Raw genomic sequence first — 27,201 nt, forward strand, 5'->3', positions numbered from 1 at the left:
CCCAGGGCACAGTGCTGGAGAAGGTGGAAGTCAGGCGTTCCGGTGTCCTGGTCAGAGCAGAGGGCCTCGTGTGGGTGACCTGGCCACTTGGGGCCTGAGTTTACTATTCTATAAGATGGAGAAGCTTAAAGACCATGCGTGTTCATGGGTTTCGGTCTGTATTCCTCAGAGCCCTAAGGAGAACGACGCTACAGGGGTTTTCCAAAGTGTGAATGAAACTTTATTAACATTTTCCTCGTACCAAACAGCAGTGTAGTTACTAAGAACCACCACTCGGAGGCCCCCCGGGTTAACTTGTGCTGTCTGGTGAAGCTCCCCGCGTAGGCCGCTGTCCAGGCTGGTACCCACAAGGTCTGCTCAGCGCGGAGCTGTTCTGCCTCTGAGTTTGGGTCTGTCTCTGGCCACCGGGCTTGGGGACGAAACCTGGTGTGGAGCCCGAGCCAGTGCTCCCCAGAGGTGACTGTCCTTCCTGGGCTGGACAGTGCCACCCTGTCCTTATCCTGCCCTGTGGGCGAGTGTGACAGCTGCTGGTACCAAGGCCCACCCTGGGCTTCATGAATGCTGGGTGGCGAGAGGGTGGACAGAGGTCGTGCGAGGGCATAGCCGGCGTCAGTGGTGTCTTGAAGAAGGTCATTAAAATGTCTCCTGCTGCTTCAGAGCGTGTTGTGTCCTTTCGTTGTCCTTGAAAGTAGATAGTCTTGGGCTGGGAATTTTCTGGTGAAGAGTGCTAGAGTGGCTGCTGTGCCCGTCGCAGCTCAGAGATGGCTCCTCACAGATCAGACCGCGTTTCCTCCCGCACACACCCCGTCAGAAAGGCACAGATCGATCAACACGCCAACTTGGCCTCTAAGAAGTCAGGACTTCGCTTTGAACTCCTAAAGGTTCTCGGAAATGCCAGCGACCTCAGAGGTCAGTGGGAGTATGGAACTAGCAGCTGAATGTTTTATGAGTTTTCTTTGCTTCACAAGAAAGGCTGAGCTTGAATGGAGCGGACAGAGGCATCGGTATAGGCGCGGGGAGTGTGGACCGGACGCTGGGGCTCGTGGCCCCAGTGCTTCCTTGCTGTAGGGAGCTCACACAAGGGTCAGTGGGCAGAGCTGCATACGTCCCTTCTGGCCCCAGGCCCAGCTCGCTGTCCGTCGGCAGCATGCCAGGATGGGGGCACCTGTTGGCAAGTGGTTGGAAAAATGAGTCTGGGGCACTTTGGACTGGACTCTGGAAACTTCAGAAAACTTGGCTCCCGGGGAGGCTGGTCCTGTGCCGTCTTGTGGCTTCTCTCCAGCATGATCAGGATGACCCCACGCCGCCCCATAGCCACGTGCTGGGACGCTGCTGCCCATGGAATTTACACGTGAAGGTCAGACACCTGAGCGCTTCTCCTTCCCAGCTACCAGCCAGTTTTTCTGCTTTCCGTTTGGCTCGATGAACGTCTTGAGAAAATCGTCTGTACTTTGTCTTGGTTCTTCTCAGTGTGTCTCTTGCCGCCTTCCTCACACAGGTCCCCTCTCGGCCTGCCCCCCCATGTTCTGCCCTGACCCCCTCCTTCCCCTGCCCGTCTGCCAGTCTCTGCGGGCTGCCTGCCTCTCTCCCCAGGGAACAGATGCATCACCTCTGCGCTTCTCCCAGCGACAGCCCTCAGTGGGGATCCCATGTGAACCCCCGTGAGATCGCTGGTGCCTGCCCTGCCCTGGGGCCCCTTCGCCTGCTTTCTTCCGCCCGCACCTCTCACAGCGACAAGCGTACGTTCAGTTACCCGCCTGGTGCCTGGCGCCCCCGCCATGAGGGGCTGAGGCCACGTGTGTTTCCGGGCCTGCAGGGAGCTGGTCGCCAGCAGACGAGGGTGCAGGTGTCCTCTGTCCAGACATGGCCCCGGGCAGCAGCAGTTTGGTCTCTCCACAGGTGGACAGTTACCCCGTGGCCGTGTGTGCTTATACCTGCCCTGGTGGGGAGGTCTCCAGTGTGACCCCACGTGGATATGAGGGCATCGTGCTCCCCAGACTGTGGGGCTTGGGGTTTGTCAGTCTCCCCAAGGTTGTCCCCACCCAGCCGCCTTGTGCTTCGAGCAGCCCTCCCCCCGAGCCCGGCCAGGCCTGATGCAGTCCTCCATCCAAAGGAGCGCTGGCCACCCCCTGGCCTCCACGTGCATGAGCACGGGCGTGCAGCCACCCTCCTCATTCAGGTGCCGAGTGAGCAGCTTCCCACCGGACGCACTGACAGTCCCTGATTATTAAATTGGCCTATGAATGGTATTGAATTGAGGTAGAACTCCAAATAGCCTCTTAATATGTCCGTTTCAGACGAGTATTTGATTTTATGTTTTGGTTATGAAGTACCTAGAGGTGGCAGGTGCGGTTGACCAGCAGTACCATTGGATGAAAATTAACGTGAGACTTTCCAAGATGGGTGCATTGAAACCAAAGGGCCAGGCCCTGGAGATGACAATGTCGGTTCTGTTCCCGTGGGACCCTGAGGCCTGTGCCAGGGGCCTGGCTGGGGTGGCCAAGATCTGGGGTGCTCCATCCAGTTGCTTTTAAAGTTCTATACATGTGTAATTCCCATTTAGTTTCAAATTATACTCAGCTGTTTAAAGAATTATACTCAGTTATAATAAAAACCTCTCATACTCAGATGTGAAATAGAAAACATTAGCTCAGTGGAGACCACCTCCAAAGAAAGCATTACCTGCCATCCCTGTGAATTAAGCTTTTCTTGAAATCGTGTAATCAAAGCAACAAAGAGTAATTGGATACCAAGTGTGACATGAAACGGCAGGTGTCACCCATAACCCCTCATCACACACTTCTGTATTTTCAGAGCAGTGTCAGTCATCATGGATCATCACCTCGGGTAAACGTTACAAATGTCACCTTATCATGTCACCCTGATAATGCTGTTTCTGTTTTATTCTTTTGGGATTTTAAAGATTTCCTTTGGGAAGAGGTTTCCTCTACTTAAAGAAACAGTGTGATCACTGTGTTTTCCGCCCACACTTGGAGTCGCCCTGCCCCACGCGCCCTCAGCGCACTTGCCTCCCTGGATGGCTTCCCTCTTGCCCCGTCGACGAGATCCCTCCTGGGAGCTCTCCTGCCCATGTGCTGAGGCAGAATTGTGGGCGCGGAGAGTCGGGGAGCCCTCGATTCTCCCCATTAGAATTGCACGGTGGCTGCTGCTTGCCGTGGCTCTGGGGCTGGCTCCTGGTAATGTATAGGAACGAGCGGGCATCGAGGAAAACCCTGGGCTGGCTGTGAAGGGCCAATGGCATTTTGGGCAAAAGAGTCAACACCAAACTCAGAAGGCACTTCACTGCCCGGCCCAGAGGCTGGAGGTCAGCCTGTGGGTGTCCGGGAGTGCGAGAAGCCTCTAAATCACGTGTCCCTCCTCATCTGGGTCTGAAGGGACGGCTGGAGCAGAGGCTGTGTGGTAACGCGGGCGCATGGGTGCGTGAGCTGAGGGGCCGCTGCGAGCATAGAGGCAGGATACTTAAGAGCAGACTCCAGGAGAAGGTTAACTGGCCGGGGGTCGGCAGGAGCGGCCTCATGGAGCCTGGCCTCTCGGCGCAGCCTGCCTGCAGGGCCGGGGTCTGTGTCAGAGCGCTGGCTGGGGTCTGGCTTTGCAGGGCGTTGGCAGAATGGGCGGGGCTGGGGTGCCTCCCCCTCCCCAGCGAGCTGCACACCTGCCGGCTGACTGGGGAGCGTGGGCTCTGGTAATGGAGCTCATTCAGCAGAACCATCCCCACAATCTTCCCTATTGTGTGTCCAGCCACACGCCTGCCCTGCCGCCTGCAGTGCCGATCAGCCTGGGGTCTGTTTGAAACCCAGGCTCCTGAATGGCTCTGAGTAGCTATTCAGAAGTGAGGAAATGACAGCGAGCGGGCTGCACGTGCAGCTCTATTTTGGGATCTGAGTGGGCCCGTCGCGGGGCTGCGGTCCTGTGGGCCAGGCCTCACTCTCTGTCCTGTTCCCTTCCCCCGCAGTGCCAGAGAGCTGGACAAGGTCAGGCAGCAGCTCCAGGAGGAGGCCCGCCAGCTCGGCACCCAGCTGCTGGAGGAGAGGAAGAAGCGCGAGACGCATGAGGCCCTGGCCCGCAGGCTTCAGAAGCGGGTCCTGCTGCTGACGAAGGTACGGGCTCGGGCGGGCGGCCAGCATGTGCTCCGTCCAGGTCAGCAGCGCCCGTCACACCCCCTGCGTGCAGCCCTCATTGTCTCCCTCCCGGCCCCCACGCCTGTCAGATCACCACCAAACCACGCGCACTGTCACCACACACCAGCTGGGCCTCACCTCTGGGTCAGAGTGAGTCGGCGCAGGTCAGCGTGCACGCTCCTCGCCAGGTCGGTCGTGGCAGTTTAGTCAGGCGTGTGCTCTGGTTGCCAGGAGGGCCCTGACCCGCCCCAGAGACGTGTCCAGCCCGGGTGTGCCTGCTGGGCTGAGAGCAGCGCCTTCCTACACAGCGCCCAGACCCCAGCGTGCTCTCCTGGGGGTGCCTTTCCTTCCTTCAGCGCCCAGTAGATGCAGGTAAACTGTGGGTGTGTGACCGGGCTTGGTTGGGAAATGTCACCTGTGTGCAGATACGCTGGGCGGGCTCGTTCTTGTTCCGGCCTGGTCTGTGTGGCCGGGGCTCCCTAACTGGTCTGTGCGGCCGGGGCTCCCTAACTGGTCTGCAGCCGGGGCTCCCTAAAGGATGTGTGCGGCCGGGGCTCCCTAACGGGTCTGTGCGGCCGGGGCTCCCTAACTGGTCTGCAGCCGGGGCTCCCTAAAGGATGTGTGCGGCCGGGGCTCCCTAACGGGTCTGCAGCCGGGGCTCCCTAAAGGATGTGTGCGGCCGGGGCTCCCTAACGGGTCTGTGCGGCCGGGGCTCCCTAACTGGTCTGCAGCCGGGGCTCCCTAAAGGATGTGTGCGGCCGGGGCTCCCTAACGGGTCTGTGCGGCCGGGGCTCCCTAACGGGTCTGTGCGGCCGGGGCTCCCTAACTGGTCTGCAGCCAGGGCTCCCTAAAGGATGTGTGCAGCCGGGGCTCCCTAATGGGTCTGCGTGGCCGGGGCTCACAAACGGGTCTGCAGCTGGGGCTCCCTAACTGGTCTGCAGCCGGGGCTCCCTAAAGGATCTGTGCGGCCGGGGCTCCCTAACGGGTCTGTGCGGCCGGGGCTCCCTAACGGATCTGTGCGGCCGGCCGGGGCTCACAAACGGGTCTGCGTGGCCGGGGCTCCCTAACAGGTCTGCGTGGCCAGGGCTCCCTAACTGGTCTGCAGCCGGGGCTCCCTAAAGGATGTGTGCGGCCGGGGCTCCCTAACGGGTCTGCGAGGCTGGGGCTCCCTAATGAGTCTGCGTGGCCGGGGCTCGTGAACGGGTCTGGGCCTGAAGAGCCGCTGATGTCGGCTCCATAAGCAGAGTTCACTGGAGCGTGCGTTCAGGTTCTGTGTGAGAGAGTGTTATTTAAAATGCTGCTGTGGACGCTGAGGTTTCAGAAGGTGAGGAAAGCACAAGCCCGGATCTGTGCCCAGCTGCTCCCTAGGCAAGGGTGGGTGTCGGCCTCTGGGCACAGCCCCCAGCCCTGCCCTGGCTGAGGCTGCGGGGCTGTGGGGTGCCCCCATCCCAGGGAAGGACGCTGTCTGACAAGTGTTCGCCTGCTCTTGGTCGTTTCTGATGAAAACCTAGGCTCTGGACGCTGGGGCCTCCGATGATGGAGCTGTAAGAAACCGTCGGGTTTTAGCTACTCAGGCCGCTGTTGTGTGTCTCCTCCAGCACATTTCTGGCCGTGCCATGCGCCCTTAGCCAAGGCCTCACATGTGCGTGCCTGGGCATCACTCGGGCCATGGCCCAGGGCCGCCCTGTCCACATAGGCCTCAGGCGCTGCCCCTGAAAGTGGCTGGCAGGTGGCCCCACATGACAGACATTCTAGCAGAATCCTCCCCTTGCCCCGACACAGAAGAGGCGCAGTGCTGTGCCTGGTCAGCTCTCCTTGGTCACGCGGACCCATCTTTGTAGGACCTCCCTGCTCTTCCCTTCTCCCCCACCTTGGTTGTGGATCTGCCACGTCGGCTGGACGCGAAGGGCCGCGATACAGATGTGTCAGGCCCTGATGGAATGTATAGTCTGGCGGGTTGGCAGGCAGGAGAGAGAAAGCCACATGTGTGCTTGCCAGCCGTGACAGCAGCGCACAGTGCTCATTACACGGAAGGAGGTGTGCAGGGGCTGATGGTCAAGCTGAGACTTGCGTGTTCACTGTTCACGGAAGGTGCATGGAGAACTTAGCCTTACTGGTGGAAAGCCATGGCTAGAGGACGGGCAAGGTGCTGACGGTGAGACACGCGGAAACAGGAGAGAGTGAGGAGACTTGAGCTCAGCAGCCTGTTGCCGGGGGCCCAGCTCGCAGGCAGCTCAAGGTGGCGCAGGGTGCCCGCCTACAAGGCCTCCTGGTCAGACGGAGGCGCTCAGGGCCAGGGGTCCAGTGGGGTGTCTGCACTTGATGTTCCGTGGGTGAGAGACGGATGGTGGGCTGTGGTCCCTGCGGTGGGAAGCAGAGCTTTCCTAGCATGACAAGCACGAGGAACTTTCTGCGTGACCTTAGAAAGGTTGCTGGGTCTCTCCTGGTCTCCATCTTCCCATCTAAGAACAAAAGGCTCAACGTGGATGCGGTGGGCGACTCGTCTGAGTGTGCTGTGACGTCCCACGCTGACGTTGCCTAGTGCCTGAGCCTCATGGGCTCCCATTCGGACAGTGCTCACGAGGCTCGGTGGAGACCAGAGTGAGAGCACAGGTGGAGGCCCCTCCACGCATGGGGCACGGAGCTGCCCTGCAGTCGAGCAGGTCACCCTGAGGCACGTCTCCGTCTACTGCTTGCATTCTCCTAACAGGACATTTAGCTCTTCTCCCCATTTATTTGTTCAGTCATTTATTTTTATCAATGGACCCATGGGTATTTATTTTACACTTTGGTTTCAACCCAGCGCCATTTATCTTGCTGGCTCTCCTTGCTTCCGGAGTCTGCCGCGTTCTTTCTCACGCCTTCCAGTGGCCCGTCCAGCAGCCGTGGATCAGGACCCTCTCACGCTTCCAATCTCCCCACCTCCTCCTTTTGCCCATCTGTCTGGCTCCGCTGGAGAAAGTTCTCTGCTCTGCACAGCAAGGCGATGCCACTGGCTGCCCGGACAGCCCAGGGTAACCTCCTGTTTTAAGGTCCGCAACCTCAATTTCACCTGCAAAGCCCCGTTCCCGTGTCATTACTGGCCTCCCTCCCACGTGCGGTCAGGATGGGCAGCGTTGCGGAGGCCGAGATACCCGGGCCTGCAGCATGGGTGCGGGCACTGGCCTCCCACAGGGCCCTGGGCGACTTGAAGGGCGTGTGCCCCCCGAAAAGGGCAGCGACTCTTAGGCTCCTGGTCCCATTGGACTCTTCTAGTTTTTAAGGGAGGCCCTCAGTTTGGATGTTTATGTGAAGTGTTCCCATTTATAAACCACCCTGTGGACCAAAAAAAGTATTATGTTTTTGTTTGTTTTAGAAGTGGTAGTAATACTAGTTTTGCTTAAGCATAGTTCTCGGAGAAACAGTTACGATATGGAATTCAGGTTCATCCTCATGTTTACCATGGGGAAGTAGCCCTGGGGAGATTGGGCCCCTTGACTGTCAACAGGTAAGGAAAAAAGTGGGGTGTTCGTGAATTTGCATGTGGCCCTTTGGCAGGGCTGCGCTGCCCTCTGCAGCGTGCTTTGTGGGCCGGCCTGGCCTGCAGCCATCAGCCGGGACCCCTACTTGCTTTACAGGATGACGTTGGTTCAAGATAACATGGACGTTCAGACCCCCGTCTTGGTTAGAAATCCCTCCCAGCTGGAGCTGGTCCAGACTGCGTGTCTCATATTTGTGAGGTGTTGCCTGCTTCCTTCTTGGGGATTTTCTGTCCTTGAGGTACACTGCTCTGGGCTCCCAAGCAGGACATTTCCACTCTTGCCTTCCAGGCCCAGCACGTTGGAAGCAGATGGCTCTTTCTGTCCCAATCCCGCCCTCACCCCGCCCTGCCGTGCTCAGGCCGGTGTGTGACTTAGGCAGACGGTGGGTATTGACTGCTTATTATACCGACTGTCTCGTGGAGCTGTGCTTGGGACGGACCGATACCAATCGCCCGCACAGCCTGGGTCTGGCACTCGGGGCCCATCTTGCCAGCTGGCATGGTGAAGCACCTCGTCAGGCTGGTGTGTGGAGGGTGGCGAGCTGCTGCGTCCTGGTCAGTCCCACGTGTACGGCCCGTGCCCGTGAGCCCGCCGTGCCTGCTCGTGGTCAAGGAGCACCTCCGTCCAGGCACCCCAGGGGCGCGTCTGTCAGGCCTCCGCAGTCGCCTGGCTCTCCAGGCGAGTGGGGAGGGTGGCGCCCCCACCCTGCACTGAGGCTGGGGGGCCGGGCCCCCGAGGCCCTGCTGTTGTGCTTGACATTTCGGTGCACAGTGCATGGAACGTGCAGTTTTATTTTGAGACCTTATTAGGCGGCTCCAGTCTAAGGGTTTAATTGTTACTGATAGCTAAGAGTATAATTACCTTGGTAAAATACCAGGACTATTTTAAGCAATTGAAAATTGGCTTCCAGAACTGGGTGAACACAAACCATTTTCCTATTTGAAATGAGCTATTTCCCGTGTGCCCTAATATTGCAGTGTGGTTACAGAACCTTGTAACTTATAGCACCTGCGCAGTGAAAGCTAACTTTGGGCATGAAAAAGTTTTTAATGAAAGGGGAAGCTTCCCCTGCCCTTCCGCCCACCCCAACCACACAGTTCCAGAGTAGAGTGGGCCTTGGAGAAGGACACAGGTCACTGGTCTTTCGTGCTGCGAGGGTCAGAACGCGTGGTTTGGTCGTGGTGACACCCCGCCCTTGGTAGGTCCCTGCGTGGGGGGATGAGAGGTGGCACTGTCCACAGCTTGGGACGGAGATCCGGGTGCTGAGTTCTGGGAGCGTGTTGGACCAGAGCAAAGTAATCTCCGGCCCCTTCCGTGGAAATTGGGGGCGATCATAATTGTCGCTCCATTTACGTCGTCCTGACCTGCTGGGAGGATCGATATTCTCACACCCTGAGAAATCCTCTACAATGAAAGAACTTTCCAGCAACACGGGGTCACCCTACAGTGTGAAGGGACAAGATGGCCCGGGATGGACACTGCTTCCTCCCCTGGGGACAGTGCAGCAACATGGGGCCATTGGCCACCTTATCTGCAACGCACAGTTCAGATAGAGGTCTCTGAGGAGCATAAAGAGCAGATTGAGATCGGTCAGGGGAAGTGGCTGGGGCTGCATAAGCAGGCGTGGACTACATGGGCAGAAGACGAGCTTTTGGGAAATGGGGCGGCCAGTACAGGGGCTGTCTCAGGGGACTTCAGAGCTCTTCCTGCCGTGTCTCCAAGAGATGTCCTGGGAGAAGGCTGCTGTCCACCTGGTTTGCCCAGGACCCATGGGCTCCTGTGCGCCCCGCCGGGCAGCCGTCCTTGGGCTGGAGGGCCTGTTCTCCAGGGACTCCGCCAGGACTTGCTCCCTGCCTGGGGCTGCTGCCCCCGTGTGGCGCCTAGAGTCTCCGTCCTTTCCTGGCAGAGGGGCTCTGGTGGGCACTAGTGTTTATGTTCCTCAGAGTCACCTGGGAGCCTTAAAAAATTTCCCGTGAGCATTAGCCACTGTGTGAGGGTGGGCTGCCCTCACGTGGCTTCTTCTGTGCTGGCTCGTCCAGCTGCTCAGGGTCCGCGTCTCGGCGGCAGGGAGGCTCAGGCTCGGAGCAAGGGCGGGGCACGTCCCTGCTGTTCTCTGCTGAGCCTCGTGGTGGTCAGAGCCTGCCAGCAGGCGGGACATCTGCTGGGCATCACTTTTGTCCGTAATACAAGAGAAGACTGCTCTGAGAGCCCTCAGTTCCTTCCTGATGTCAAGTGACTGATCCCCTGCAGGGAAGGCGACAGGTCCCTCATTGTGCGTGGAGGAGTCAGCTGGAAGCAGTGGGGAGTGGGGGTCCCAGGTAGTTCTGGGTTGGAGTGGCTGCTGGTCTCCTTGCATGCCGTCCTGGACAGAAGAGGATGGGCTTTCCGTAAGAGATGTAGGCTCGTAACAGGTGGTGTGTCCTAACGTCTTTGTGCCCCTGGCAAAGGCAGGGTGGGTGGTGATCCGCTGGGAGGGGCGGGGTGGCCATGGCCTCCTTTCTGTCAGGCGTGTGGCGTGCTGGCTCACAGAGAATGTCCCGCCCGGTTTCATTGAGGCACAGTATCCGCCCCAGTTTGCCGCGCCAGCAGTGTGTGAGCTCTGGCTCCTCGGGGGTCTGCCCACACCTCGCGGTCTGGAGTGAGCCGCTGTGGTGGGGTATGGCAGTGCCATGTCCTTGTTTGAGAGCCCCTGGGGCTCAGGGAAGCTGAGCAGCTTTCGAGGGCCTGCTCAGCACCCTTCTTGCCCGCCATGTGGGGGTGTAGAGGCTGTTTGCCCTTTTCTCATTGTGTTGTAGGGTTCTGGATGTGAATCCCTTGTGGGAGATGCGTTGCCAACGTCTCCTAAGCTGTGGCTTGCTTCTTTACCCGTGATTGTCTCTGTTGACAAAAAGCTTTTAACTTTAGTGCTGCCCAGCTTATCAATTCTGTTACCTTCACGTTGTACTTTCTGCATCCTGAAGAACTGACCCTTGCCTGCCAGCCCCGTGACTGTTTCCTTCTGAGCCCTTCATTATTTTGTCATTTACGTTGTGAGCTAATGCGCATCTGGAATCTGTTTTGGGTGTGACGTGAAGCAGGTGTCAGGGTTATCTTTTCTTGCTGAATATGTGACAGTCCCAGCGCCGTATTGAAAGACCATCCTCTCCCCATGTATTGTCACGCTGCCTCGACTGTCCGCTTGTGACTTTTCACGGGTGGTTCTTCTCCTGGGCTGTCTGTACTGTCCCCTGGATCCTTTCTGTCTTCTTTCCAATTCCACCTTGTCTCATTATCACAGCTTTATAATGTTTTGATATCTGGTAGCAAAATCCTCCAAATTTGTTATTGTTCCTTAACATTGTTGGGCTAGTTTTGGTGCTTTACACATCCTTATACAGCGTAGAATCAGTGTGTCCATTTACACCAGCATCTGCTGCAATATGATTAGGATGGCGATGAATTGATAAGTTTGGGGAGAAGGACATCTCAGTGGTATTTTATCTTCTAAACCAGAGCATATGTTCTTCCATTTTCTAAGAGCTTTAATTTCAGCAATATTTTGTGGTTTTTAGGGTAGAAGTCTTCCATGCTGTATTTCCCTTCTATTTCCTATTCTTGATGCAGTTCTAATAATATCTTTCAGGAATTTCGTCTTCTGTTTGTGACTGGTCTGTGGAAATACGGTTCAGTGTCATCAGTTGACCCTGCACCTACCAGCCTTGCTCAGTGCACTCACTGCAGTGGCACTTTGGCCGTAGCCCAGCCCGGCCTCTGTGTGTGATGCCCATTTCCTGCGCCCTTGCCCACCTCATGCCTTTCCTTCGCTCCATTCCCTGTCTTCTCGCTAGAACCTTCAGAGGAATGTCAGGACAGTGACAGAGATGGGTGTGCTCGTCTCCTGCTGAGCTCGGAAGCTTCAGCCATCAGCACCGAGTGTGGCTGTGCTGTGTGTACATGCTCTTTATTGGATTAATGAAATCCTTTTCTGTTCATTGTTTTCTCAGGGTTTTTATCATAAATACCTACCCCATAAATTTTGAGGCAGGATATTTTTATTATTGTTTATTATTTTCTCGCATTCTCTGTGGATGTTTGAAGGCTGACCTTCAAGCAGGGTTTCCCATGCTTAAAGCACATGTGGTCGGCAGATGGAGAGCTGAAAGGGAGTCGAGGCACTGCCCTCACGCAGTGTCTCACTTGCTCCTTCGTTGTTTCGTCCCAGATTCGTACGGAGCGTCTCCTGTGAGCCAGGCTCTATCCCAGGCCGTGTGGGGACAGCCGTGAGCTGAACAGGCCCAGGCCTCTCTGAAGTTGGTAAGACAGCGCAAAGCAGTGAGCGAGCAGGGCCGTGAGGAAAGGGAGGTGTCACGGGAAGGTGTCCAGGGGGCCTGCATTTCGCCTGCAGTAGGTGACTTTGCCAGGCCCCGAGGGACCCAGGCAGGGAGAGCACGTGTGCACATCCGGGGCCAGAGTGCGGGTGGGTTTGCTTTTCGCTGTTACAAGTAACTGCAGACCTTAGGAAGGAGTGAGGATGGTAGCGAGTCCTGCGTGTCTCGCACTCAGCTTCTCCCACGGTAACGTCTCAGGCGATGGCAGTGCCACCCCAACGCCAGGCATTGCACGTTCATACAGTGTGTGCGGTTCAGTGTCACCTTGTCATGTGTGACCCAGAACTGACCCAGCCCCTGCTGCTCTGAAGCCTCGCCTGCCCTCCTTGTCCCCTAGTCTGATTTCCATCTCGGGTAACTGTGCATTTCAAGGATATCGTACAAATGCACCATGTGGTGTGTGACACTTTTAAGTTTTTAAGTTAACAGGCATCAGTGTTTCTTTTAGGCCTACAGAGCAAGTCAGCAGGAAGTACAGACATCCGGCGGTCCTCTTTCCCGCCTTGCGTTTCCCTTACGGACGCCCTGCGTCAGTGCCCTGCACGTGACAGTGGGTCACGTTGTGTCTGCGCTGCTGTTCACTGAAGTCCAGACCTGACACGAGGCTTCACTCTATTGTCCCGTGTGTGGGCTCCGACCGTTACAGGGTCACACAGAGCAGTGTCACTGCCCCAAACCCCCTCCCTCTCTGCTCCGCCTGCTCACCCCTCCCCCAACCCCTGCAACCACTGATCTTTTACTGTCCCCAGAGTTTTGTCTTCTCTGGAGTGTCATGGCATTGGAATCAGACAGCGTGTAGCCTGTTAAGAATGGCTTCTTCCACATAGAGAGATGTTTTCAGGGCTCCTCCACGTCTTTCATGGCTGACAGCTCATCTCTTTTCAGCGCTGAGTAATACCCCCGTCGGATGGACCGCACTTTGCTTACCCATCACCCACTGGACAGCTGAGTAGCTTCCTCGTCTCGGCAGGTTTGAGAAAGGCTGCGGTGAGGTGTGTGCAGGTTCTGTGCACACACGCTTCTGCCCTATGTACGCGGCTCGCACGGTGAGGGTGTCCCCAGCTCTGAGTGCCTTCAGCCCGGCCACCCTCTAGTGAGTCGTGCCCTCCCTTGTGTGACACTTTCCTTCCTCAGTGTGACAGGTCCCTGGGGTGGGCACCTCTGTTTTACAGACAAGGACCTGAGACCCAGAGAGCAAGGGATCAGTGACGCTGAAGTCAGAGCACACGTACCAGAGTCCTCTGCTCGTGTCACCTCCGCTCGTGTCACCTCCGCTGGTGTCTCACCTCTGTTCGTGTCACCTCCGCTCGTGTCACCTCTGCTGGTGTCACCTCGCTCGTGTCACCTCTGCTAGTCTCCTCTGGGAGCTGGCATGTGTTCAGGGGGACTCTGCTTTTCCCTGGGTGACTGTTAGGTGGGGCGCCCCCGACAGCGGGACCAGTGCTGTGCAGGCAGGAGCTCCGTGTGTGGGAGCTCTGGGCTGTGAGCCGGTCTGAAGCAGCACGGCGCCAGCCCCTGGGAGTCCCTGGTCACTGCGCTGTGGTGGGACTGCTCTCAGCAGCGGCGCTTTGTTGCTGCTGCCCCCGCCCCAGCCCAGCGTGAGCCTGCATCTGGCACTGCCCCCCACCCCGGCCTGAGCGCTGGCGTGTTGCTGACGGCCCAACATCGGGGCCTCTTACCTGTGAGAGAAGCAGACTATGTCCGTTTCTCTTATGAAAAATCGTAAATGCCACCAGCTGCTTTTGATCACTCGTGTGCCTTCTCTCACATCCTTCCTTAGAGTCTGTGACTTTCCTTATTTTATTCAAAGGATTTTTCTTGTATGCCTTCTTTTTAATGCGGAAAATGTGTGGTCTCAGGTAGCACTGAAGGAAATACTTAAAAGCTCTTTACCTGCTCTGTCTTCTGAGGAAAGCAGTCCTGGGTAGGCGTCTAGCTTGCTGTCTCAGAGCACTTTCTCACTCCTGCCCGTTTGCCACCCAGCGAGGCGTGGAGGCTGGGCACCATGGCCCTGCTTCCAGCTGCGCACATCGAGGCCTGAGAGCGGCTTGGAGACTGGCCTGGGCCGCACAGCTGGTAAGGGTGCAGCAGACACATGGGTTTTATCTGTTGTTTTCGTGCTCTGCCCCCACCCCCACTTGCACCCCCAGTCTGAATCCAGCCTCGCGCGTGGTTACCTCTACCTGGTGGTGTTTGCAGGTGGGCAGGATGCACCTGGGGTGTGCAGGCCTTTGGGGCCTCCATCACTTCCCAGTCTTCCTGTCCCTGCTAAACTGAAGCTGCCCATTTGTGAGAAGGAGCCACAGCACTCTGAGCCTGCCTCTCCTCCTCCGTGGGGACCCTACTCTGAGGGTTTCTCATATAAACCACAAAGTGGGCCCTTTGTGATGACCTGGGCCCGTGGTCTTGGAGGTCCTGCCAAGGTGTGCTGAGCTGAACTTGACTCTTCCATCCCTCCGACTTGAGGTGGCAGAGGGGCTCCAACAGCTGGCCTCAGCTCAGGCTTGACCATGACCGGACCTCCTCCTGGAGAACCCTGGCCTTCATTGCACCCCCGGTGTCTGATGCCTGGCCTGGCCTCGCAGTACAGCCTGCTGTGCAAAGGTGGCTTGAGGCAAGACTTAAAAGAACCCCCCGCCAGGCCCCAGGGCTCGGGCACTGGTGGTGAGCGCGTCTCCCAGCCCGGGCCAGGGCTTTGCAGAGCAGCCATGGGGATATGGCAGTAAGCCCAGAGGAGCAGCGTGAGGTGGCACTGATGTGAGCCCCGCTGTGTGTGTGGCAGGTGTGTGCTGAGTGTGTGCGTCACTGCCCCACGCTCTCCACGTTGGAACTGAGAGCCCGGCAGGAGAGCTGGGTCCAGGGCCTCGGCCCTGGTCTGACCGCACCCTGCCCGCTTCGTGTAGACCTTTTAGGGCAGTGGCATTACCGTGCGCCTGGAGTGAATGTGGACGTGGAGTCAGAAATCCTGATGGCGCCTCAGCTCCTGCCTGTCTGTGTCCTCGCTGCCACGTCCACCCGCAGAGTCTGGCTCGTTTCAGAGACGGGAACAGGGACCGGTCCCAGGCCTGGGCCGCAGCATGGACAGGGCGCTGTGTGGGGTCGCGTCCATCCTCACAGCGCTGCTCCAGGTGACTGATGGGCGGGTCGCTGGTCAGTCTGTGAGGACATCCGTGGGCCTGGCCTTGCTGCTCGTCGGCTCCAGCCCTGTGCTTGTTCACACCCTGCCCCCCTCTGATGGCCGCAGCCCTGTCACCTCTGCTTCCTCTCAGCCCCCAAGGGACACGCATTCTGGTGTGTTCTGTTCGTTCATTTACTCATTTTTAAATAAACACAGGTCTCCTCTGCTGTCGGAAAGTAGAGCATTCCAGTGAAACTTTTCATAAGCCTGAACAGCAAAAGCAAAGAAGCAGTTATCATTAATTTATATGGCAAATTTTTTGAGCGTTCCCAGACTCAAAATTGAACACGCACATGATGTCTTCATTTCGTTTACCATGATTGAAACGCTTCATTACGTCCAGTTTTATCCTCAGTGTAACACCCGTAGGAGCTTTCTTAGGATTTCTGATACTTTAGGGCTCGTCTTGCTGCTGGCTGCACAGAGTCCATCGACGTAAAGCTCAGAGGCTCCCGACGCAGCTCAGAGCTCTGGCAGCCTGACACCGAGACGCCCAGTACACAGTAAGGCCTCACTTCACGTCCTCGATGGGGCCTGCGATTTATGAGAAACAGATCCCGAAGTCCACATTTTCCTACAGGCCACTTGGTATAAGTAGCATCTCATTGTCACAACGAGATGACTGCACAAAATGACCTCATTTGAGGACCTGCTGTGCTTCCTGGGGAGCTTGGTGGGGCCACTCTTGTTGTTGTGATGCACGCTGCCTTTGTAACGCTCACTGCAAAACAAATGCTGGACACAATTTTCGCTTTTTGACCTTTTTTTGTAAAAGTGAAAATCCCCATCAGATTTATTTTGGTTAACAAAAAGGGGGTGTTTTGTAAAAGCCGAGTGCCATGCCTGCCGTGGGGCTTTTGGAAGGGGGACACCTATGCATGCTGAGTGCCACCTACGTGCCAGGCCCTGCCATGCCCACTCCACCTGCCGCCTTGCCCAGGGTACTGGCTCCTGGAAGGCAGGGTCTTCGCAAGGCTTCCTCCTTCATCCTTCTCTCAACCTCTGTGTCCGGTGTGCACCCAGTTAAGGGTGGGGTGGGGGAGCACGTGTTGGCTTCTGCTGTCCAACCTGGGATTGGAGCACCGCTCTGCTCCTTGGTGGCCATCTGTAAAGTAGAGTTGGTGTTCTCTTCTGAAGTTTGGATCTGGGAGCCTGGTCACTTTGAGACGTCCCGAGGAGCAGCCGCCCTGTCCTGGGCTTGCAGCCTGCCTTCCTGGCCCTGGGTGTTCACACTCCCCTGTGTGTGTGTGTGCATTCACATTCTTTAAACTCTTGTTCAGATTCACACCCTGTGTTTTTCTTACTTAAAATGCCTCCCTCCGCTTTTGCCTGACCGTCAAGACAAGTCTAGAGGGCAGGGTAGTGAGATAGCCCGCCTCCGGCCACAGATGGGAAGGACCCTCTCGGCTTTAAAATTTAATTTTCCGATGTTAACATATTGTCCTTTCGGGTTACATTTCTAGGCTGACATTTCTGTTATATCCATTTAAGCAAAAAAAAAAAAAAAAAAAAAAAAGCCCACCTGTTTTGTTATGGGAAAATGCCATTTGCAAAGTTATTAGAAAGCCAATCTTGTCACTAGTATTATTGCACGATCCTGCCGAGGGGGCAGCTGAAATTGGGTTGCGGCAGAGAAAAAATTCCAGAAGAGTAAAGCAATTTTAGGAAATGTAATGAAATCAAAACAAAACGCCTTTTTCCTTTTGCAAATTGGAGATGTTTATTGAGATAGGGTGTGAGGAGAGGTGCTGTGGGCTGCCTCTGCCCACTGCTGAAGATGTGGGGGGGCGCCTCCCATGTACTGCCCTTGGACCAGAGACGTTGGCATCCTCTGCCTCTCGCCCCAATCGTTCCCGCTGCCCACCTGCCCACAGGCCTCCCTCCCCTGGCCCTGGTTGGGGAGGTTTGGAAGCTGCATTCTGCTGGGTTCAGATAAGCCATCTTTATTGTCCACTAACTTTTACACACTCTCAGAAGAGAGCCCGGCCCTCACCCCGTCTGCCACGGTCTCCTGGGCTCCAGAAGCCTCGGGGGTGCGGGGAAGGCTGGGTGGGCCCAGCAATACCTGCACGGAGGTCCGAGAGCACGTTGGGGGAGCTGGGATGGGAGGTATTTACGGCCCAGGGAGCCCTGGCAGTTGGCACAGGTGGTCCCTCTGCCAGTGGCCTGTGGTGAGTAACGTTGCCTAGATGGCGTCACGTCCGCAGCTGGTAGAAGTGTCCCCACTGGGTCTGGGCGCAGGAGCTCCGGTGAGTACCCTCGGAGGCTCTGTTTGAACGCGAGTGATTATCCCTGTCCCCGTTTCATGATAGCAAGTGAAATCGGAGTGGCTCATGAGGCCGTACCTGGTCGGGCCCAGCTTCGCTCGCTGCAGGTAACTGACCACGCCCATCGCATGAGACCACTAGCCTCGCACCACCGCCCGCTGGCTTACTCGTGCCTTGGAACTGGAATGCACTGCCTCTAACCCAGGGCCACCGGGTCTGCTCCCTGTCTTCCTGGCACGCCCGCCTCGTGCCCCCACTGACAGGTGCTGTGCAGAGGTGTCGAGGGAAGGGGTGCCTTTGCAGATGCCTCTCCCTTGCCCTGGGTCCTCTGCACTCACTCCTCCCCAACCTCTGGCTCACCTGTCATCTTCCTTTTGTGTCTCCTGAGGGCACAGGCCTTTGCTGTGTTGTTCACCAGTCGTTGTCATAAAGTAGGCATTTCGTATAGTAGGCGCTCAGGGAGTGTCTGTCAGACATTCATTTACACGGTGAGGAAGCCCAGGCCCGGGACCAGGGTGACGGCCTGGAGCTGCAGGAGGAACGGGGCAGCATCCTGCCCGCCCGGCTCCCCACACTGTCGTGCAGTGTCGTGTGTGTGTGTGTGTGTGTGTGTGTGTATGTGTGTGTGGTACCCTGTGCCCTGGCCCCTGGCTCCTGGAACAGGCAGCCCTGTGGCCACCCCTCTGGCTGCCACCGAGGGGTGTGGGGACATCAGAAGTGCTGCGGCAAGGTAGCAGATATAGGTGTGTTTATATTGAATGTTGTGATTTAAAATTAGCAACTTGGAAATGGTCTTAGTTGCCTTTCCCCCCAAACAATGGGAGTTAAAAGAAATGCAGCTCCGGGTGGCAGAGGGCAGGAAGGTGAGCGTGGTGGGGGCAGGGGCACAGGGTGGGAGGGGCCCGGCTACACCCCGGGGCGTTGGGGCTGGAGACGCCCCTCTTCCTGGAGACCTGTGTTGGTGTGTGGGTCTCAGATGCCCTCTGAGCTTGTTCCTGCCCCTCCAGAGTCCTGGAAGGTGGCGCCATGTACAGGCTGGCCTCCTCCCCGTGCTGTCACCTTCAGCTCCGAGCGCTGGGCTGTCATCGCTTGTCGTCGCTTTCCTGCCGTGTCCTCAGATTTGCTTGATCGTGCACCCCTTTGTAAATAAAATACAATATGCACGCCAGTGTGTGCATATGGGTTTTACCAGCAGACGTGTGACCCGTGGTCAAGGATGAGATATGAGCATGTTTATTTAAGACAGTTTTTAAACACAAAACTAGCATGAGTAGGCTTTGCACTATTTCCCCCTCTCCCCTGAGCTTTCCTGTAGCCCCGGGTCGCAGGCTCCCTGCCTGTCAGGCCTGAGGGCTGGCTGCCCCCAGGGCTGGGGAGTCTCTGGGCCCCGGCATCAGATGGGCCGCTCCCACCAGCCTGCTGCCTTTGCTCGTGCCCTCGCAGGACGAGGCATCCTCTTGGACTGCTCCCTGGGCATTTGCCCTTGACCCCGACCATCTCGCTTTGGTTCTTCCTCCTCTGAGGTCAGCCCTGCCGCCGGGCTGGTCCCTGTGGGGTGTGGGGTGTACAGCCTGGTGGCTGCCTGTGCTGGTGGCACGTGGCTGGCAGAGATGCTTTCCGCTCACGTCTGTGCCAGCCTGTGCCATGTCCATTTCCACAGGACGCTTATCCTTCCAGATCCTCCTGAAGAAAGGTTTCTGCAGTGAACTGGGTCTATTAAACCCTGCATGCATGGCTTGCCGCGTCACGGTGCCAGTTGACTTGTTTATGGCTCTGAGAAACCCCACAAGCGGGGCTCCTACAGGACAGGGACGAGGGGGGCATGCAAGTGCTGGGGTCTCATCTTCCTTTGCAATGTTAATATGTTATTGGTGGGTTAAGTCTCCGACATGCTGCTTTAAAATACTGTCTCGTTCAGCGAGCTGTTGGTACGGCCTTGAATCTCCTCCCCTGGCGAGTGCGTCCTCCCCTCCCCACTGCAGGCCGCATGCTGGCCACTGCTCACCCTGGAACCCTGGCCACATCCCGAGCGAGGCCTTAACTAGAAGAGGGGTGCCGTCTGCAGGCTCAGGGCTCTGCCTTCCACCACTGGAAGAGCCTGGGTGCAGGGAGGAGCGCGCCATGCGGGCGCAGCACCTGGCCCAGCCCTGCACCCAGCACAGGTGGCCGTCGCCTGCCCGCAGCTGGGTGCCAGGGCAGAGTGTCCTGAAGTCTGAGGGCACCTGGACGGCCTGGGGGACCCGGCTGTGCTGGCCGGCCGGCGTCTTGTTTACGCTCGAAAACCCCCTCGTTGCTGTTGAGACCTGTTCTCTTTTAACTCAATTTCGAAGAAATCCAAATCTTTGAATAACCTTCATCCTGAAAGGAAAGGAAGTTGGCTGCAGGTGAAAATTGATGGTCACGCGCAGAGCCATGGTTCCCCGCCAGGCAGCCTCTTGAGTGTTAAGGCTAAAAATAGCCTCAGCCTCTTGCTGCTGCTGTTTGAATTGTCTCCAAACCACTCCCGGTGATTATCTGAGATATTCGAGGTGCTGCCAGCCTCCTCTGGCTGCTCTTGGCTCAGGTGTGTCCGGGGTGGAAGGGCCCAGTGGGCCTGCTGAGAGCCAGGTCTGCAATTTTGGTGTATGGGGCTGCTCTCTCCCGTTGACTTCCGTCCCTACTGAGTTGTCCTCTGTCCCCGAAGAATGAATCTTGGAGGCCCCCGTGCCCTCCATCTGCAGGCTCTGGCTTTCACCTCAGCCCAGGCTGCCTCCAGCAGCCCAGGGACCAGGCCCTCAGCATCCCTGAGAACCACTTCCAAAAAGGGGATCATTTCTGGCTTGTTAGCTCACCTGAGAGCTGTGGCAACATGGCAGGGTAGGTTTAGTGAGGGGGGTGAAGCCTGCAGTGGTTGACTTGTCCTCAAGGTGACAGCGACATTGAGGTCTCTGGTGCCCTTGGTTCTGCCCTGACTCTGGCTGGGAGGTGGCGCCCATACCTCCCACAGGGGCCCTTGGCCACCCAGCCTGCTCCTCTCCCTCCTGCTCTCTGCAGACCTGTTTTTCTGCACCTGCTTTCTTGGGGACATAGAGGCCCTCTGGATCTGTGAGCAACTCTGGTCCTTTTGCTGGGTTTTCAGCCTGGGTGGGCCTCACTGCAGGAGAAGAGGGGGCACCTAGGTCGGGAGGTGATGGTCCTTGGACTCCACTCCACCTCTCTGCTCTGGGGCAGAAAGAGCCTGGGCAGGGACTCAGAAACCCTGAGTGGGAACCAGAGCTCTGTCGCTTTGTACGTGGCATCTGCTGCCAAGACTCCCGGCCTCTGTCAGCCTTCACTCCTCTCCGCAGAAGGAAGCACATGGCCACCCTGTCTCAGGGCTGATTACAGGAGCAGGTACTTCGAAAGTGTTTTTAAATTGTAAACTGACATTCACATAAGTGAGGTTTTAGCTCAGCAAACATTTACCATCAAATCTGCTATACCGCAACACGGGTGTCCCTAAAATCACACGCTATGCAGTCACTCAGAAACGTCATCAGTGACACAGTAAGAGTGATAGGAACCTAGTGAAGACAGTAGCACAGCGACGCCCTTGGTCAGTGGTCAGGAAATGGACACACACTCAACAGGTACGGCATGTTCCCTTGTCAGCACCTGAAGCTGCGTGTGGAACAGCGTGGCGGGGGCGTGGCAAAGGCTGCAGCCTGCGCGTCATTGTGGAGGGCGGGCCCCTGACCCTGGAGGGAGGCAGTATCCACAGGTGTGCCTGGGCGCGGACCCCACCGCGGGCTGGGCCCGGGCACCGGGTGTTGGGGCGTGTGTGTCCGCTGTGCATGCCATGGGGCCCAGTGGTTTCCGGTGCTCGCCTGGTGTGGCGGTGGTCCTTAACCAAGGACTGATTTCGCCATCACTCAGCATCCTGTGGCCGACCTCTCAGTTTATCAGCAGTGTCCAGATGAGTCCGTGTTCTCCAAACGAGAGCCCAACTGCCCATGTGCTCACTCTGCTAGGCCCTGTATGGTTGGTGGGGGCTCTGTCCTAATGAAGATTCTTTTCTAGTAAACGTCTGTCAGGTACATGGGATGCGGCCTGGAGCAGGCAGGCAGGCATCCAGTGAGGAGTCGTGACTGCTCACTTTCCCTAAATCACCGTGTTTTCATTAACGGTTTTCTAATAATCCCATTTAAAAGTCCATTTGAAAATTCTGAGCTAGTATTTGCAAAATCCTAGCTAGTATTTGCCTATTCATGGCAGAACAGTCTCTAGGTGCGGGGTTGGGCAGCGTGCCCGGGAGAAGAGGTCAGACACAGCTCTGCGCATGCCCAGCTCAGGCCTCTGCCACCTGCTGACCTGAGCACCCGTCCTGTTAGTCCCCTCACCACCCCTCGTGTCTGGCAGTGGGGTGTGAGCGCACACTGGTATGTATGTGTGACTGCATGAGTGTGCGATTGCGTGCACGTGTCAGAGTGTGTGCATGCATTGTGTGCAGCTGTGCACGCATGAGTGTGCATGTGTGTGCACGCATGAGTGCGTGTGTGTGCAGTGTGAGAGTTGTGCATGCATGCATGTGCACGCGTGAGTGTGTGCACGTATGAGAGTATGCACACGTGTGTGTGCAGGTATGCACACATTAGTGTGTGCACATGTGAGTGTTGTGCATGCATGTGTGTGCGCAGGTGTGCAGGCGTGAGTGCATGTGTGTGCACATGTGAGTGTTGTGCATGCATGTGTGTGCAGGCATGCACTTGTGAGGTTACATGTACGAGTACACATGTGAGTGGGTGTGTACGTGTGTGCATATGTGAGAATGTGTTTTCGTCCTGGGGAGCCTGTTTTATGCCATTTGGCTGCTTTTCCCACAAGCCCTCATGGAACATTGGGCCCTGTAGACGAGGACCGGCCCTGGCCGTTGTATAGTTATTAAATAGCAATAAAATGGGTTCTGTATTTACAGACGCAGAGTGTGCTTAGGCTGGAAGGTATTAAATATCATCCGTCATCAAGTGGAAAACAGTCAAGTGCGGGGAGTGTGGTTTGCAGTCAGTGTTCCTTTGGTGAACTGCCCCCGTAAAGGTCCAAACTGCCCATCAAAACACTAAGGAGGAGGGGAGCTGTTCCTCCAGACCAAAGGCGCCCCACCCAGACCTGGAATTTGGCTGCGGCTTGCCTCGTCCCCGCGGTTTGCAGCACCGCCAAGGTGACCCAATGCTCTGGTTGTGGGCAGAGCAAGGGGCTCCTAGGTTATTTCCAGCTTTGTATTGTGTCTGGAGAGCGACAACACGTTTGCCTGCAGCGCCTGTCGGCTTGGGAAGGGAGAGGGTGGCATGCAGTGCAGATGAGCTTGGAGGTGCCCTGGGGGTCTGTGGTGCGACCCGGACCTGCTCCCCGACCGCCCACTCCTTTACTCAGTCTCTGAGTCTTGTCTTCTGCATCTGTCAAATCGGGCCATGTGAAGGTACTGGCAGGTAGCACGTGCGACCACGCGTTGTGCCCAGCAATGCCTGGCTTCCGGGTAATTCAAGTGGACGTGGGCCAGTACTGCTGTTGTCTGTGAGGGAGTGACTGACAGCAGGTCCCGAGAGCCGTCCTGTCTTCTCTGGCCTGCCGTTGGCCTTGGCTCCCTGCTCCTGGCCTGACCTGGGCGTTATGACGTTACTTTGTGAAGTCAGAGTATGTACAGTGTGAGTCAGGTATGTACGGTAGGGCCTTGGTGTTGTTTCTGCTGTGCCAGCGGTCCCCACAAGGGGATGAAGGCTCGGGAAGGTGTTCCCACTGCTGGTATACATGCAGCATCCCTGAACAGGGCCTGCTTTCTAGAAGGATATCAGAGAGTCTGGACAGTTCCTGAATTTGCCCCTTTCCAAGTTCTTTTAATCTTTCTAGACTAGAAATTTCAAGTTATTGATAGTTGTATGGTGTTTAAAGGTTTCTGTCCTCACTGCCATCGAGTGCCTGGCTAAGGAGGGGTGGTGGCCTGGCCAAGCAGATCTGCTGTGCCCAGTGCCTCTGAGGGGAAGACAGCGGCGCAGAGGCCGGGGGCGGGTCAGGCGGGGCTGGCTGGCGGCATGTGCACCACTGGGAAGCCAGCTTCCGCCCCCATGGCTGCGCTGTCAGCTGGAGCAGGTGGTGCTGTGAGCTGTGGGCCGCTGCCCCGTGTGTCCTCAGGTGGGAACACCTCTGCTCTGGAGGGCCGGCACCACGTGTGTCCGAGTGGCCTGGGGACTTTCAGAAGCAGATTCCAGGGTGGCAGCCTGGGGGTTGGCATGGCTGCAGGAACACCGCCCAGGTGCTTGTGAGGGGTGCTGGGAGCTCTAGGGGTGTCAGTCAGGCATACTGGGACCGCAGAGCATGTTTGCATTTCCTTGTGATTGGACCTGTCCCGTGCTCTGCCACCCTGGAGCGCGAGGCCTGGGGACAGACCTTCCCCTAGTGTCTGGAGCTGCCTGGGCATCTGTCTTCCTGGACCCAGCCTCTCAGTGGGTCTGGCTGAGGATCAGGCACTGGAGGTGACAAGTGGCCCAGTTCTCTGAGGGATTGTTAGACTCTCACTTTGCTCTGGGACCTGCCAGTCTCAGTAAGTGACACTCTCTTCTCCGGGCTTCCTCGGGGCTCTCTAATAAGCCTTTATCAAGGACTTTATCTACAGCTTTCTGAAAGTCTAAGTAAATCAGACCTGCTGGTTAGCCTTCGCCAGTGATTTTTATTAACCTCCCGTTAAAGAAATATTGCTAGTTACGGGAGCATGATTTAGTCCTGTGTGCCAGCCTCGTTTCGCCAGCTGTGAGCCTTGAGAGGAGTTGCGCTGTGCCAGCACAGCGCCGGGCTGGTGACTGACGACCAGCTTGTACAAGGAGGATGCCTAGGGGCGGGAGGGGCCCCTCCCTCCTGCATGAAGTGACGGGCTGCAAACCCCTCTTCTGCCATCAGGTCAGGAGCACTGAGCTCTGCTGAGGCCGTCTTTCCCTGGCCAGCGATGGGGGCACACTGGCTGTCCCTGAATCGGACCTGTTCCTCAGATGCCAGATCCAGGCGAGGGGACCGAGCCCTGAGCCTGGAGAGCAGTGCAGACCGCAGAGGGTTTAGGTCGGGGCGGGCGGGGGGGGTGGTGTCAGCGACCCACCCTGGGATCCCTGGCTCCTGGTCGCTCTGCCCCAGGAAACTGTGTAGTCAGAGAGGCCTGGGTTCAAATTCTGACTGTACCAGCCATGTGGCTTGAGCATGTGACTTTCCCTCTCAGAGCTGGGAAAACAGAACGGGCCCAGCATGGTAATGCCCAGTCTGAGCCCTTAACCTTCCTCACGGTGCAGTGACTTCGGGAATAACAAACGTGTCCTTTACACGGAGAGAAATGTCCATAAGCCTCCTTGCCTGGCACCCTCCTGTGTCACTGAGGCAGGCGAGCTTGCTCTCTTCCTTCTGCCGGAGTCAATGAGGGGACTGGAGCAGTGGGCACCGCTTAAACCCGTGCAAGGGGAGGACAGCCACAGCCCCGAGCCGAGGGAGAGCTCGTGCCTGCCTCGCCCCCACTGCTGGCGCCCGGCCAGCTGTCCGCCGCGAACCCGACCTGTGATCTCCTGCGTCGTCATCCGTTTGTCCACCAGTCTCCCGGGACCTGGGGCTTGCGGTAACAGTGTGTCTATGGGCATCTCCCCTCCTTCCAGCACAGCCCAGGTGGCTTCTCTCTGACGTCTCAAACCCCATGTGGCCAAATGTGACTTTCTGCAGTGGCTGGAGCCGAGGGCGGGTGCTGGAACCCAATCTGGCAGGCACTGCCTGTAGCGTGGCCACCCTCTGGCTCGGCCTTCGGCTCTCTCATCATCGGAGAAAACAGGGTTTTTAAGGCACCTCCTCGTGGGGTTGTGGGCAGGGCGAGGGGAGTTCCAATGAGCAGACAAACACCTCGGTGAGCGTTTGCTATGACTCGTGTTATTTCCGGTGGTTCCCTCCAGCTCGGCCCGTCCCATCCAGCCGGCCTTGGACACCTGCTCTTCCTGCACTGCCCTGTGGGTCCCTGCCTATGTGCTGTCAGTGATGTGCTGGAAGCTTGGCTGTCCCCACGTCGCGTCTCAGCCCACAGCCCGCGCCAGCTCCCTCAGCTGCAGGAAGAGGTGCGTGGCGTCTTCAGGGGCTCCATCCTCCTTGTTCACCTGTGGCCAGTGACCATGGACTCAGCATGGTGGCTGTACGGGCCGTGTGGGTGCTGGAGAGCAGGACACAGTCAGATACTGACCCGAGAGCTCCCTGGGGCCGGGCAGAGGCCTGGGCCGTGCTGACCTGTCCCCTTCAAGGACAGTCCGGGACCTACCTGTGGGCTGGTGCTGAAGGCTGGCGTGACCAGAATGGGGCTTGGCGAGTGTGACGCCACCCAGCCCGCTCCTGCCCGCTCAGTCCGCCCAGGCTTGACTCAGGGGGTCCTCCCAGAATTCCAGGTGACACCGTGGCACAGATACCCAGTGTCACTCTGCCAAGCTGGCCCCCTGCAGCCACCCTGTCAGTGCTGGCCTGGCAGGACTCCCCAGCCACAGTGAGGGCCCCTGGGGAGGGCCTGGGGGAGCTGTCAGAGCAGATTGCTGTGTAGATTTTCAGAGGATTAAAGTTAATTAAAAAGCTCTTTTTTGCTTTCATTTCCTTGTATCTGCCAGCTATTTACATGCTAATGCAGGCCCCTCCCACTGAGGAAGGGAAAGGTGTCGGCTCCAGGCGCATCATCGTGCAGGGAAACAGTGGGCGTAGGAGATGAGCCTACTTTATATGTGTATGTTGTGTCCTTATGGGTGGTGGGGGAGCGCGACTCACACGCATCGGAAAGTCACTGGCAGTCTTTTTTTTCTTTAATATTTTCTGAGCTGTCTCTATGGCTGACTGGAATTTTCTCCATTAAGGCTACATCTTACACTGCATAATTGAATGCCTTATGCATGGTAATATCTTCACATAAGCAATTTTATAAATAGAGAGCATGCAGAAAGTAGGGGCCAAACTTTCTAAGTGAAGCGCTGTCTTTCCTTCCTTGGTGAAGGTGATGCAGTCTCCGAGGGTCAGCTGCTGGCTGGCCTGTGGCCCTCAGTTCCACTGTCTGAGGAAGGAAAGGCATAGTGTGCAGAGGAGGCCTAGGAAGGATTTATTGGGTAAATGGGAATGTTGGCGCCGTGGTGGGGTGTAGCTGCAGTGGTCCAGAGGCCTGGTTGGGGGTGTGTGGGGGGGTGTCCTGTTCTCCCTCAGGGACACACACCACCCCAGCAGCTTTGCTCGGGGACCGCTCTCCTGACCACTGGGGCTTTGGTGGCAGGTTGGTGGAGGAGGCTAGTTTCTCCTTCAGCACTGTCCCCACCGTGGGCCACCTTGGTGGTAGATGGCATCTTTGTAACCTGGAAGTAGTACTGTTTTTGATGGAGTCCTGCCTTCGTCAGGCAGAAAGAGGGTTTAAGTGACCCGTCACTGAAATAGACGCCTCCTAGCCCTTTCTCGTGTGGTGTCACTCACATGTATTGAGTGTCACCTGTGAGCCAGGAGCAGTGTCAGCTACCAGTGTAGTGACCAAACGAGCTTCCCGAGGTAGCATCTCCCTCAGTGTCCAGCACATAGACACGGGGATTACTTGCTGATGAGTGATTTTAAAGAGCAGCTAAGACTTCTGTTTCCAGGAAGGTGGAGGAGACATCCTTTGCTAAGTACAACTAGAAACCCTGGACATTATGTATAAAACAAACATAAAAGACTCAGAGAGTGGGGGCTGGGGACCTTGGAACT

The 27,201-nt window shown here is 57.1% G+C and overlaps 1 protein-coding gene across 7 annotated transcripts in view; it reads left to right on the forward strand.

Annotated features, from left to right (window-relative positions):
* The window catches only part of MAD1L1 (mitotic arrest deficient 1 like 1), a 279,782-nt gene that overhangs the window by 109,892 nt on the left and 142,689 nt on the right, over nt 1-27,201 (forward strand). For 5 of the 7 annotated variants that reach the window (XM_074314014.1, XM_074314009.1, XM_074314013.1 and 2 more), the window contains one exon: nt 3,974-4,118. In XM_074314014.1, coding sequence (XP_074170115.1) covers nt 3,974-4,118 — 145 coding nt within the window. Of the gene's footprint in view, nt 1-3,973; nt 4,119-4,308; nt 4,512-27,201 lie in introns of those variants that run through there. The other 2 variants (XM_074314012.1, XM_074314010.1) reach the window with 2 other exon arrangements.

This window comes from Rhinolophus sinicus, linkage group LG10, assembly GCF_036562045.2.
Source record: "Rhinolophus sinicus isolate RSC01 linkage group LG10, ASM3656204v1, whole genome shotgun sequence".
In the NCBI taxonomy this organism is placed as follows: Eukaryota; Metazoa; Chordata; class Mammalia; order Chiroptera; family Rhinolophidae; genus Rhinolophus; species Rhinolophus sinicus.